The 13,861-nt window shown below is 39.4% G+C and overlaps 2 protein-coding genes across 6 annotated transcripts in view; one reads left to right on the top strand and one right to left on the bottom strand.

Moving 5' to 3' along the window:
• Positions 1-8,816, top strand: part of alpha-Spec (alpha spectrin) — a 41,425-nt gene extending 32,609 nt beyond the window's left edge. For 3 of the 5 annotated variants that reach the window (XM_076133557.1, XM_076133585.1, XM_076133567.1), the window contains 12 exons: positions 22-226; positions 492-696; positions 1,052-1,278; positions 1,540-1,653; positions 2,999-3,146; positions 3,706-3,820; positions 4,262-4,285; positions 5,548-5,660; positions 6,583-6,732; positions 7,043-7,213; positions 7,587-7,756; positions 8,010-8,816. In XM_076133557.1, the coding sequence (XP_075989672.1) occupies positions 22-226; positions 492-696; positions 1,052-1,278; positions 1,540-1,653; positions 2,999-3,146; positions 3,706-3,820; positions 4,262-4,285; positions 5,548-5,660; positions 6,583-6,732; positions 7,043-7,213; positions 7,587-7,756; positions 8,010-8,138 (1,771 nt within the window). In that variant the 3' untranslated portion in view covers positions 8,139-8,816. The remainder of the gene's footprint in view (positions 1-21; positions 227-491; positions 697-1,051; positions 1,279-1,539; positions 1,654-2,998; positions 3,147-3,705; positions 3,821-4,261; positions 4,286-5,547; positions 5,661-6,582; positions 6,733-7,042; positions 7,214-7,586; positions 7,757-8,009) is intronic. The other 2 variants (XM_076133576.1, XM_076133594.1) reach the window with 1 other exon arrangement.
• Positions 8,817-8,987: 171 nt separating this feature from the next.
• Positions 8,988-13,592, bottom strand: Mps1 (dual specificity protein kinase monopolar spindle 1). The gene is made up of 6 exons (XM_076133607.1): positions 12,527-13,592; positions 11,722-11,867; positions 11,130-11,290; positions 10,635-10,852; positions 10,205-10,352; positions 8,988-9,994 (listed from the first exon to the last, which is right to left on the bottom strand). The coding sequence occupies exons 1-6, from the start codon at positions 13,421-13,423 to the stop codon at positions 9,798-9,800; spliced, it is 1,767 nt and encodes a 588-aa protein (XP_075989722.1). The 5' UTR covers positions 13,424-13,592; the 3' UTR covers positions 8,988-9,797.
• Positions 13,593-13,861: the final 269 nt, after the last annotated feature.

The following is a 13,861-nucleotide window of genomic DNA, read 5'->3' on the forward strand; positions in this document are numbered from 1 at the left end:
TCGTTACGTTGTGTGCGTCAGCGAGAAGCAGCAGTTGGTGGTGGTGGGCGAGTGCGGCGACAGCATGGCGGCCGTGCAGGGGCTGCTGAAGAAGCACGAAGCGCTGGAGGCCGAGCTGGCGGCGCGCGCCGAGCGCGTGCGCGAGCTGGCGGCCGACGGCGAGCGCCTGCTGCAGGCCGGCAACCTGCACGCCGACGCGCTCGCGCACAGGATACAGGCGCTGCAGGTACACACGTCGTATACTCTATTGATAAAAGAGACTTAACTTTACGTTCAAATCCGAAACGAAAATAGAATTAAACCTCTAGAACCGCTGTCAAACCTGGAGTGAAATAATTTACGATAAGTACATATTATTATATTAATTGAAGGTTGTACCAAAGAAACAAATATACACACACGTTTTGACGAATAGCGACCGTTTGTCATTAGACCAAGCCTTTCGTATTTTTTTCCTAATAATATAACTAACCTAACTTCTATTTCCACAGGCTAAACTGGAGAAGTTGACCGGTCTAGCGGCTCGTCGCAAGGCGGCGCTGGTGGACAACTCGCTGTACCTGCAGCTGCTGTGGAAGGCCGACGTGGTGGAGTCGTGGATCGCCGACAAGGAGACGCACGTGCGCTCCGACGAGTTCGGCCGCGACCTGTCCACTGTGCAGACGCTGCTCACCAAGCAGGATACCTTTGATGCTGGTACGTTTGAAATCTATTATTAACCGTCGGTCTAGCCAGCTTTGTCCGAATGTAGAGTAAAATTCTATGCTATTCCTTCGGGAATTTATATCCCGTCGATCCTCTTCAAATCATATTGTTAATAATAAAGAATTGATAATAATGAGTGGAATTTTTCAAAGTTATACACGGTCGTACATACATTGCATGATTCACTTTCATCTATATAATTAAAGTAAATAAAATGAAACGTAACCATTAATTTACCCTTTAACCAGTGAACTTCTTGAAGCATATATTTACACTACGAATTTGGAGTCTACGCATTAAACTATGTCGTATCAGTTTTACTTTATCTCATATTTGTCTCCCGTAGGTCTGACAGCGTTCGAGCACGAAGGCATCCAGAACATCACGTCGCTGAAGGAGCAGCTGGTGGCGGCGGGCCACGAGCAGTCGGCCGCCATCGCCAAGCGCCACGGTGACGTCATCGCGCGCTGGCAGCGCCTGCTGGCCGACTCGGCCGCGCGCAAGCAGCGCCTGCTGCAGCTGCAGGACCAGTTCCGCCAGATCGAGGAGCTCTACCTCACCTTCGCCAAGAAGGTACGCAACACACTACTATTTGTTTGAAGACAATTGTTCTAATGTCGAAGATTTTTTTGTACTTAATACATGATGAATGAATCTGTTAATAGATTAGTGTCATCTAAAAATATATCCCACTTTCTTACACAAACTTACTCATCAACCAAATATATTTGAGTATTTTTATCACTGTTTACCTGTACTTAATCTTAAAGTTCACAACTCTTCATATTCTTTCAAAAACTGGTCAAGTTTATTACATTTATATTCCTCTTTTAGGCGTCGGCATTCAACTCGTGGTTCGAGAACGCAGAAGAAGATCTGACAGACCCCGTACGTTGCAACTCCATCGAGGAGATCCGTGCCCTCAGAGATGCGCACGCGCAGTTCCAAGTAAGTAACTCTCTCTGTCAACATATTATTACTACAATAGTAATAGGTCTAGCGTACATCAGGGGCCGAAACAAATTCTAAGGTCGAAAATACTGATTTTACTGACCAAAAATTCAAAAATACTGACCAAATACTGACCATTTCTAAACCGTTTTTCGGGTGAATGGTGTGAAATAAAAATAAAATACAGTCGAATTGAGAAGTCAAAATCCTTTTTTGAAGTCAGTTAAAAAGCCTATTTTCGGTTATTGGTCTCCACAATCCCAATAGTCAACAAGCACCACCTTTTTATTGTATTAAAAAGCTTTTTATATTGTTATTAATTGTTATTGTATTATTATTACAATGCGCTCATAGCCATTTGTGCTCACCGGTCGGTAAACGATCTCTGGGTTAAGCAAGATGGATGACCGCATAGTGGTATTTGTACTGAGCGTCTCCGTGCTTCGGAGGGCACGTATAAAGTCGGTCCCGGTTGTTGTCGATTAAGATAAGAGACGTTAAGCCATGTCAAAGGCCTTTCAGTCGGCTTGGACAACTTTGACTCTAGGTTGACAACTAACCATACGATAGATAAATAGATCATATTGCAAGTGAGTAATACGCATTCATGCAAAATTGACGTACTCCAAAAAACTCCAGAAACGCTAATAAACTCCACTAAACTTCAATAAACTCTAATGAACACCAAAAACTCTAATAAACATCCCGTCTTACAAATTTTCAATCAGGTTTTACGAATTTTTGTCAGGTGACGTGTCTTCACGCGAGTTTAGAAGTTTTTACCCATTCCAGAAAAAGTGCGCAGCGGCGCTAAAGAATTTTCACTTCAAAAATACTGATTTCAAAAAATAGTAAATTTTAATCTGCTATTCTATTGAAGTCATGTGATGCTTCAATATATACGTAGATCATCCACATAATATAGAGCATCCACAGCAGCCCTCTGATATCATCACTGGGCAAATCGAGAATGTAAGATTGGCCAACAGCAGAGGAAAACCAAAATATTATTGAATTTGGAAAAATACTGACAATACTGACCAATTTTCGAAAAAACTGACTTTTACTGACCAGGTCCAAAAATACTGACTTTTACTGACTTTACTGACCTGTTTCGGCCCCTGGTACATTGTAAACAGCACATAAGCAGAATACTGTGCTTGAGAAATAAAAGTAATAAGCGTTATTATATTTTCGTCGTTTATTCATGAATCATTTTCAGTAATACACATGAAACTTAAAATTTTATATTTACGAAAAAAATCATAATCATAAATATAACTTTCTTACCAATTAAAACTTATAAGTAGTTATAATATAATCATGTTTGTTTTGTGGCTAGGCGTCGCTGTCATCAGCACAGAGCGACTTCGAGGCACTCGCGGCTCTGGACGAGCAGATCAAGTCCTTCAACGTGGGCGCTAACCCTTACACCTGGTTCACCATGGAAGCGCTCGAGGAGACCTGGAGGAATCTGCGCAAGATCATCGGTATGTTATTACTATTACTTTAGTGGAAAACACTGTAGGAATATTACTGGAGGCTCTCAAAGTTATAGTACTTAACCGGAGTTATCGCACAAGATATCTCATTATCCCGACACTTATGATTATCAAAGATATAATTATAGTGATTCTACTGTAGAAGGTAAGGTAAGTGAAGGTAGAGTCATTGAAAAGAGCTGGCAAGAAACTATTGGTCATATGTTTCAAAACTGCTATATCCGAGAGAGAATGACTATATGTATGCATTCCTTCCTCGGCTAATATAAATGCATAATGAATTTGACACGGTCGCACTATAACAATTTTTGTGTGTAGGCGAGCAGTTACAATATAAAAAGTGCAACTGCTCACTCATTTTAGCAGACACTACAACAGTTTGAAGTTATTCTCGTCCGACAGTTTCGGTACATTTATACATCCACACAAATTACAAATCATGGGTAAACTAAAGACTACCAATAATTGTAAAAAATCTTAATTCTTCTTCAATTTACATGACGACATAATTATATATTATATTCTAAACTATTCATTTGTGATACAGCCGAGCGCGACGTGGAGTTGACGAAGGAGGCACACCGCCAGGAGGAGAACGACAAACTTCGCAAGGAGTTCGCCAAACATGCCAACGCGTTCCACCAATGGCTCACCGAGACACGGTATGTTACATGATCATTTATCTCGTATTTAGTATAAGAAAATCTTAACTTCGAAGTTATCATATAAAGTTGTAGTGGATTGTAGCTTCTGACATCTACGTTGTATATTTTACTTGACGTATTTTAATTTCTATTATGGGTTTAGTTTTTATAAACGAGGATAAGGCTTGGTCTCACCACTTCTGAATAAGTAAGAGATAACTTATCAGAAAGATTTTTTTGTAAATTTATCTTTCTGATAGGTTATCTGTCACTTATGCATGGGATGCGAAATTAGCTCTAATTCGTTAATAAGAAGCCTATAATGGAAAAAGTCACGGAATATAAATGAATTTAAAGGTAATCATGACCCTAGTAAAAATTTTCTAACGTTATTTGTTACGATCAAGGTTTGATTTTAGTGGTATAGGAACTGTTGGTGATTGAGTTGTGTGTGTACAGGTACCGGCTGCTAGGCTGGGACGGGTAACGTATTCATACTGTCGCGTGTCCTTACTTAACATGACTACGTATACGCGCTTCGCGGCTTGGCAACAAATATAGATCAATATCTATACGTAGCATATCTATGTAACAGATATATAACCACAGAATCTTTTGGACCCTATTTTTTTACTATTATTGTCCCACTAATCGGCAAGGTCTACTTTAGCCCTTAAAATTTTTTTTTTTTCTCTAAACTCAACAATGAAATACCCAAGAGGCCCAATGCAAACCAGCCAAAAGCGCGGTAAAGATTCTTAGAAATAAATCATTTTAAAACATGACATGTCACAGCAGTTAAGGTTTATTTTAAATTGATTTATTTTCCATTGGTATCTTCGTCGCGCTGTACGCTGGCTTGCGTTGGGCCAGTGTCTATACGAAGTCATTTTTTTTATAAATTGTCATTAAAATAATAGTCTCACTTTGCCAACCCGTAATAATCGTTGTACGCACTCGTTCCTTCTCCATGTTCGTTCAGCTTACTTATTACATATTGGCTTATTACATAGTATCCGTTTATCATTGTCTAGTTTAGCCATCTATATACAGCTGTACTACTCTTTTTATATAGAAAAGACAGAGACGGCACGATGTATCTTAAGGATGAGCTTTACTTTGACATTATGATACGGACCTCTCTATTCCATAATAAAATTATGTATAAACCACCAAAATAATAAAATTAAATCAATAATGTTTCTGTAAATAAATATACTTCAATGTTTAACTTTTAATGTGAGTGTATTTAATTTAAATATACTAATTCACTCTTCTAATAAAGTTAACAAATTATCGTTACATCGACTTTGTAACGATTTTGATGTAAAACACAATTTAACTATCACGACATAAACTTTTTACAACATAAACAAACATATGACAATAATAATTACATAATTAATAATAGAAATGTAGTCTCTGCCTATCCCTATGGGAATAAGGCGTGATTTTATGTATGTAATAATAAATATACAAGAGCCCGATGTCGCCTCTGTTGTAAAACTATCAGATTACATATAAGATGAATTTCGTCAGTTGTTTCCATACATTTGCTGTCCAGCAGATAAGTTATCTAACACTTATTTTTGGAATGTAAATCTAGACCTCATTATTATAAGAAAACACGGTTTTTATTTGACTTTTTAGGTTTTCTACACTTTCTTATTGACCAAACAATTTAAAACTATCCACAATGTTATTAATACAAGCAAAACTTATTCAATGTTTTGTTATGTGTACAGTACCTCGATGATGGAAGGCACTGGCTCGCTGGAGCAGCAGCTGGCGACACTGCGGCAACGCGCCGGGGAGGTGCGCGCCAGACGGGCAGACCTGCGCAGGCTTGAAGAATTAGGTAACAATCTCTTCTTTTTTGTCTTTTTCTGCTAACATATCTTTGAATTTATTGTTGCCGTTATTAAGTTTCATCTTTAATGTAAAGATCACGCCGAGTTATTTTTATATGACAATCAAAAATAGTTGTCCTGAGTTAAGTAACATGCCCGGTATATATGGTAATAGACTAATAGCCCTCTATTACATGGGATTAATTAATGGCAAAACACAAGTGATTTTTATAAATCTCTGCCTACACCTTCGAGTATAACAAGCGAGATATCATGTATAATGTCTACAATAAAAACATATTTCACATCAATTTCATCGTTATTTTGCATTATCCTCGTCCTAGACATCAGATATCATAGTAGCCGTATATAATTTGTTAGACAAAATATCTGCCTACATATAATCGAACTAGCTGACCCGCGCAACTTCGCTTGCGTCACATAAGAGAGAATGGAACAAAATTTTCCCCGTTTTTGTAACATTTTGTATTGCTACTCTGCTCCTATTGGTCATAGCGTGATGATATATAGCCTATAGCCTTCCTCGATAAATGGACTATCTAACACTGAAAGAATTTTTCAAATCGGACCAGTAGTTCCTGAGATTAGCGCGTTCAAACAAACAAACAAACAATCAAACAAACAAACAAACTCTTCAGCTTTATAATATTAGTATAGATTACATCGACCGCGGTCAGTCAGCCCGTGACCACGGTCGATGTAATTCGATCGAAACGTCGGATGAACAAATAAGGTATTCTAACCTTTAATTTACAATTGCGATTAAGACCCGTTAGATTATAATATTACATGTACAAGTCGCGACGTAACTTTTAAACTCTCGCGTTGCATGTTTAATGTATAATAGAAGTTTAAAATCGTTTATCTCCCTACATATTCCGCTTAGCTAACAGTTGTTGTATTTCCTAGGTGCAGCACTTGAAGAGCACTTGATCTTGGACAACAGATACACGGAGCACAGCACGGTGGGGCTGGCGCAGCAGTGGGACCAGCTCGACCAGCTGTCCATGCGCATGCAGCACAACCTCGAGCAACAGATACAGGCCAGGAACCACTCTGGTAAGGACAGACACGTACATGAAATTGCTGAAGACTTCTTTTTCCTTAGTAATCGAAGATCAGTTTTTAAACCAAGATAATACTAACAGATATGAAAAGAATAGCATCAAACTTTCCTTTATCTGATAGTTGAAGACTTTGTGTGACAACACCATACCTGATAACGCTTATAAGACCTCTAGATGGTTTTGCAACAAAAAGAAGTAATAAATATTATCTTCTTGTATATCTCCTTGAGGGACCCTTACCCAGCAGTGGGCTAGTAATGGGTTAACAAAACCTTGTCAATAACATTGTTGTACTTCCCCAGGTGTAAGCGAGGACGCGCTGAAGGAGTTCTCGATGATGTTCAAGCACTTCGACAAGGACCGCTCGGGCCGCCTCAACCACCACGAGTTCAAGTCGTGCCTGCGCGCGCTCGGGTACGACCTGCCCATGGTTGAGGAGGGACAACCCGACCCGGAGTTCGAAGCTATACTCAGTAAGTAGAATATCTTTTATTATGTAATTTCATCAGTTGAGACAGTCAGATCCAGCTTATTTTTGAGCGTTACTTTAGTTTTGGTTTACCATACAAAACTTGAATAAGATTTTTTTTACATAAATCTTGTTGACTATTTTTTTCATCTTGCTAAATTCAGAATGACTATTTAATAATTTTGTCTATTATTATGCTCGTGTGTGCGTTTCCGGCGACAAAGAAATTAGGTATTCGTTCCTAATCGCGAAAAAATATTCATAATCAAATTTCCGCAAAAACTACCAATATAATTTGAAATAACTTATTTATATTAAACGTAATATAAGTCACGCGTTAGGAAACTATTTCTAATTTAATCATTTCCTTGTAACAGATGTGGTGGATCCGAACCGCGACGGGCAGGTGTCGCTGCAGGAGTACATGGCGTTCATGATCAGCAAGGAGACGGAGAACGTGCACTCGTCCGAGGAGATCGAGAACGCGTTCCGAGCCATCACCGCGCACCAGGACCGCGCCTACGTCACCAAGGATGAACTATACGCTGTGAGTATCGCGCAACACTTTACTGACTATTATCAAGTGCTACGTTACACTCGTATGTTTGAGATGTGAGATGCAATATTACCGCAGTCTGAACGTGGTGTATATTAAATTCTACGTGCACACTGAACACTAGCATCAGTGTAGATCTTGTCAGTATCTACTACTGCAAGTATTTAGTCAATGGCATTTCAAAATACCATCAACAATATAATCTTGTTTTGACAATCTTGCTAACCCTTTAATTTGTTTACAGAACCTTACCAAGGAGATGGCAGATTACTGCGTGGCTCGCATGAAACCTTACCAAGACCAGAAGACAGAACGGCCCATCCCCAACGCGCTGGACTACATCGACTTCACACGCACGCTCTTCCAGAACTAGGCGCGCCACCCCGCGCCGCCCGCCCGCGGACAGCGCAGCTTTATCTAACGCATTAAACACACAAAAACAACATCTTGTTTTTTAATTTGTGCCGTGTCCCACCTCACGTGTACACTCCGCGGTCGGGCGACTGCGACCAGCTTGCATTACTATTTATATAGCACTATTCGATGTTTCATTATTCCACAAGTATATAGACTGAGTATTCGCAAAGCATTTTAAAGATTATCCGTGTTGTAGCGTAGTCTATTACTTATTGGACTAAAAATATAAAGTTTATAGTATTAAGGGGTGTTTGCGCGTCGTTTCGGAGGAGCGTTCTTGTGTTCGTCGTGGATCGAGCGCGCGACCGAGCGACGCCGCGACTGTCGTTGTGTCGTACGACTACACTACGTAGTCGGGCCGTACCTCGTGGTATGGAAGGGTGAGAATTCCTTTTCTCTGATGCGAGCAGAGAAATACGAAGCTGCCAGTCTCTACGACTTCGATCATTCTATTAACACTGAATTTTACATTTTAACAATGTTTGCATTTCATAAATTTTATAATTTGCTAGAAGTGTTGTAAGCTAAGAGTAATCGAGTATTTTATTATTCACATGTTTCATTGTGCTAAGATTCTATTTATTTTTTGTATTCTCCTATAATTATCTTTTCAATAAATATTTATTTCAAAGTCGTTGGTATTTATTCATTACCTTTTTTAGCTAGTGGTGGCTTGTAGAGCTTCAAAGACCTTGTAGATTATTATGATAATCCCTCAGCATTGCAATAAGTAATAATTATAAGTTTGCAGTTTGCGAACCTAGATTTGTGTGTTTAGACGTTAAAGCAAAATAAAATACAGTGGTCCATTTGTACAGTCCATTATTTATTTATGTAATAAATTATCTGTTGCAATACATCATTATTCCTATCGTTAATATTACGTACAACTAGAGATTTTGCTACATAGTACACATTATTTCCTATATATTATATTAATTCGCTTCACCACACAAAATAATTATTAAATTATATTATTAAACATTTAAACATGTCGAATTTAAAGTTAATATTTTACATATTTACAAGTCAAATACTTTGGTAATATATCAATATTGCCGATTTTATTGAGAGATATCTGTGATGTATTTTTAAATTTCTCTATAGTTTATTAGCTCACTGTTTGTGGTCCTGAATAATTAATTAAAATAAAATCTCACGAATCAGTCTTTCATTTTTAGATTTTATAGGGTATAGAGTGGACTAAAAAATTGATTATCAAGGATAGACTGATTAAAAAATACTGGACCAAGAAATATTTCGTTTTCTAAGATTAATGTTAATTTGTTAATTCTATCGCACTGGCCTTCAAGGCGAGTGTATGGGCTCCTACACAGTGCCGGCGGCAAGGCCGCCGGGTCTGCCGCCGGCATGGGTGCTGTAGCCATTAAACAGACAATTATATGGACGTATACATCGAATTGTTAGTATCACTCTTTAAGTATGTTACCTATTTGGCTAATTTACCAAATTACAGACAATTTTTTCGATTAGTATTCTCGTACCAATCTTCTCTTCTACGACAGATTATAACTTGAATCCATCTTAAGCCTTCACAGTGGCCAATATTATAGTATCATTCAAGAACAACAACCAATCACAAAACGGTGTGTTTCTAAACCTGAGCTCTCTGTAGTAATCTGAACTCTTGCGGAGTGACTAAAGACTGTAGTTTGTCGAGTAACGGTTGAGGCAGAGGCGCCCGCGCTGGCTGTAAGTACGGGATGGACAGTAGTTCCCGGACTGAGGGGCGTTGTCGCGCGTTGTATGTTAGACACCATTTTAGCGCTGCGATCAGTGATGGAGGGAGGTCTGCAAGAAAAATGGCGTAAGCAATTCGCCCAACAAAAGAAAACACTATCATAAAAGTAAGTGTGTGGTCTCATTCAAATCAAACCAGCGGCTAAGGGAGGGTTAGATGATAAACACATGTCACTGTCGCATGTTTTAGGGCTAAAGAAGTGCACACCCCAAAATATATCAGTTGATATGTTAGTATGTATGTTAGTTGATAAAACTCACGCTCAACAGGCGGGTAGTCGATGCGGTGGTTGGGGTCGAGTATGGCGGCCAGCTTGGCGAGGTTGGGGATGTGGCCGAACGGCGTGCGCCCGTACACCATGCTGTACAGGATGCAGCCCAGCGACCACACGTCCGACCGGAATGAGATCTGGAATATAAGGAAATATCATTTCATATACTTCATTTTGTAAGCACAAATGGATGTTTAATTTGAAGCTACGAAGAATCAATTTATATAACTAGTATGTATGAGCAAGTATTTTATTTAGCATTTTCTATGATTAACCATGCTATTATGACAGTAACTTGATGAGTCATATTCACCCAACAGTCCTTTATTTTAGACGTCAGAAGTGGAGAACTACAATATTCTTTACTCTTATACTAGGATACATTATATCCTAGGTTATAAGTGCAATAGTCTTATAACCTTAATGGGAGCACTGCCGTCCCCGCTGGCGACACCGTACCCGCCAGCACCGCCCATGAGCGCCTCGGGGCTGATGTACGAGTACGTCCCGGTGGCCTGCGCGCGCACCACGCTCGTCGCGTCGCTGCTTATGGCCGACGCGATGCCGAAGTCTATCAGCTTCAGCCGACCGCACACCAGGAGGAAGTTCGCTGGCTTTAAATCAGCGTGAATCACGCCTAGAAAAAGACAGAGAATGTTGTTGTTGTTAGACTTTTGAACCTGACAGATATTCAGGATAACACATCGCGAAGTCACGGTTAATAAGGTGCCAATGCCATAAGAATGAGCAGGGTGCAGAACCTGCCCGTTAATGATAAAGTTTTCAAAGAAAAATTGCTTTCAGAGGTCACTACAAAAGAACATGTTTCTACTAATAACTATGATATATCAAGCAAAACCCACACATTTTCGAAACTTATTATTATTAATTCATTTTTAATAATAGATACCCACCATGCTCATGTATATAATGTACGGCATGCAGCATTTCCTCCCAGTAATGCAGCACGAGCGCGGGCGGCAGTCCGGCGCCGCGCGCCTTCAGGAACGAGGACAAGTCTGTCTCGCCCACCTCCAGCACCATGCGCAGGAACTGGTGAGTGCGGTCGTATTCACTGCAAACAAGAATGGAAGCATTAACACAGTGTAGGTGCAGATCAGAGGGGTTGTGCCAGATTTCGAGACCAAGGCCACATATCTCGGTTGACAACTAGTGTAAGTCAAATTGATGGTCACTATTCAGTTCATTACTTCAGTGAAGTAATGTGTTAATCACTATAATTTAAGGGAGAAAACAGTTCAAATAGTTGTCAACTGAGATTTGTGATATACCTAGGACTATAACTGTAGGTAGTTTGGACACCTTTGTTGCTCAGATTTAGACTTTCCTGTTTTCTGTGTGTGTAGTTAGATTTTATGTTGTCATTGCATGTCTATCCTTTAAAGCGTACAGCACACTTTAGGATAGACATACATGTTGAGTAAATATGTCCACATCAGGTCCCGGTACATAGTTTTTAAAGAATCATAATATGCTATAACTTACTAATCAAAGAGTCTGATGACTCTGTCTGAGTTCTGCAGCTCGCGCAGCAGCCGCACCTCGTTGATGTAGCCCTGCGCCAGCTCCTGGTCTGTCGCCAGGTACACGCACTTCACAGCATATTCACATGAAGTGCCCACTTCTAACACCTGGGGATATTTTCATTGGTTAGGATATTATACAATTTTTTTTATAAATTTAACCCATTACTGTCCCACTACTAAGGGTCTCCTCCCGTAATGATGGGAGGGGTTAGGCCTTAAGTCCACCACGCTGGCCAAGTGCGGGTTGGGGACTTTGCATGCCCTCAATAAATGTTTTAAACAAATTTTTAGGCATGCAAGGTTTCCTCACGATGTTTTCCTTCACCGTTGGAGCATGTGATAATATTTCTAATACACACATAACTTCGAAAAGTCATTGGTGTGTTGCCTCGGATTCGAACCTGCGACCACTGGCGTGGGAGGTGTTAACTTATTAGTAACATAAGAAACTTTCCAATACAGCTCAAAAGTCCCCAGACTTAAGTAGAAGCATAAACATAATCAAGGACAATAAGAGAATTAATTATTCATTAAGTTTCTTTTTTTCATAATCAGTCACAAAGTGAACCAGTTTTTGGTTGAGATAAAAAATATATATACGAGACTGTGTCTTTGAACATGTTTGAACAAGTTACAACATGTCTTTATCTGAAGCAGCACCTCAGAAAGTTACTGCTTTTGATTGTTTTTTCTTATTTCTTGTTGATTACCTTAACGCACAGCTACATATTATCATAAATACTAAGTATTGATGCTATACTAACTTTGTACACTTCACTGGAGCCTCCAGTCCCCAACTTCTTGATAAACATATACTTCTTATCTTTTATACTTGTTGTTTTGAACAGGATCTTTGAGTTGTTGTTGTTGTTGATGGCACCCTGAGGATATGATGGTGTGGCCACATATGACGCAGGCATAGGCTTCCTGTTCATGGGTGTCTCAGGCACAGGCACTTGGACCACAGGCTCCGGCCTCGGCTGAGGAGCGGGACAATCCTCTTTTGTAGGATTCTGAGTAAATAACTCACATCTCACCCTATCTCTGTTCTGAATTAACGCCTTCTGAGGCGTTTTCTTTTGACTCTGTTTCGCAGATCCTGGAGTAAACTTTCTTATACCTGACTTTATCTTAGGAGTGGCAGATTTCAGTTTCTGACCACTACTTGGCACTTTCATCGCTTCCGGCGTTCTCTTGATGCATGAATTTGGATTTTTCGTGTTAACATTATTCTGTGGCATAAGCACGTTGCGTTTTTTATGCTCGGAACTAGGATAAACATTAGACTGCACGTTTTTGTGGGCACTTTGTAGGATATGTCTGTCTTTAGCAGGGTATGTCTGATTTGGGCCCCAATTATCATTAGAATTCTCTTTATCGTGCTCATTGAAAGCTCCTTTCTTTTCAGAAGCGAATGCTTTTATATCTTTCGGTTGAGATTTGACTGTTGGCGTGAAAAAGTCTTTGTTTATTTTCGTCTTGGGAGAAGGTTTCTTCGTCACTGTTTCTCCAAATGAGTTATCGCTCTCGTCAGCGGATGTGAAGCTGGAATCGGGGCTGTCTGCTGATTTCTTCAAAGGCATCAAATTAGCCAACAATGCCGACATCGGCATCGGAGCAAATTTGATGCTGTTTGACGTTGATTCTGTATTTCCACTCATTTTAACGACAGTTAATTCATCAGATAATAACACTTTGGTCTCGGTTACACTCTATTATCAAGTTTTACACGATTTTAAAAGAAAAATACGTAAACAATTTGATATTTTTATCACTTTCCAAACTTGCGTAAATCCGTTAGTTTTGAACTTTTGACAGTTGTTTACTTTCTGTCAAACCGAAAAGTTGAATGTCGGAGTTGCCAGCTAGCAAAATGTAACTATTACCGGTTTAGTCGATTTATCAATTTCGTATCGTTTGTATTGTTATTGGTCTTTCCTACTAGAAAATCATATTGTCGTGGTATATGTATATCTACGTATGTATGTGTCTATTCAATCGTATTTGTGCGGCACCGTTTATATTTTATTTTGTTATAGCTTGCATTCAAGAGCTACAAAAACAGGCGGATATAAATAAAACACATTTACGACGATCTA

Source organism: Anticarsia gemmatalis, chromosome 2, assembly GCF_050436995.1.
Source record: "Anticarsia gemmatalis isolate Benzon Research Colony breed Stoneville strain chromosome 2, ilAntGemm2 primary, whole genome shotgun sequence".
In the NCBI taxonomy this organism is placed as follows: Eukaryota; Metazoa; Arthropoda; class Insecta; order Lepidoptera; family Erebidae; genus Anticarsia; species Anticarsia gemmatalis.

Bases quoted from the DNA above. Each gene is read 5' to 3' on its own strand.
- Mps1 (XM_076133607.1), bottom strand. From the start codon at position 13,423: ATGAGTGGAAATACAGAATCAACGTCAAACAGCATCAAATTTGCTCCG. The intron at 11,868-12,526 runs GTTAGTATAGCA...AAATATCCCCAG, and splicing joins GCTCCAGTGAAGTGTACAAA to GTGTTAGAAGTGGGCACTTC. The intron at 9,995-10,204 runs GTGAGTTTTATC...TTTTTCTTGCAG, and splicing joins CGACTACCCGCCTGTTGAGC to ACCTCCCTCCATCACTGATC.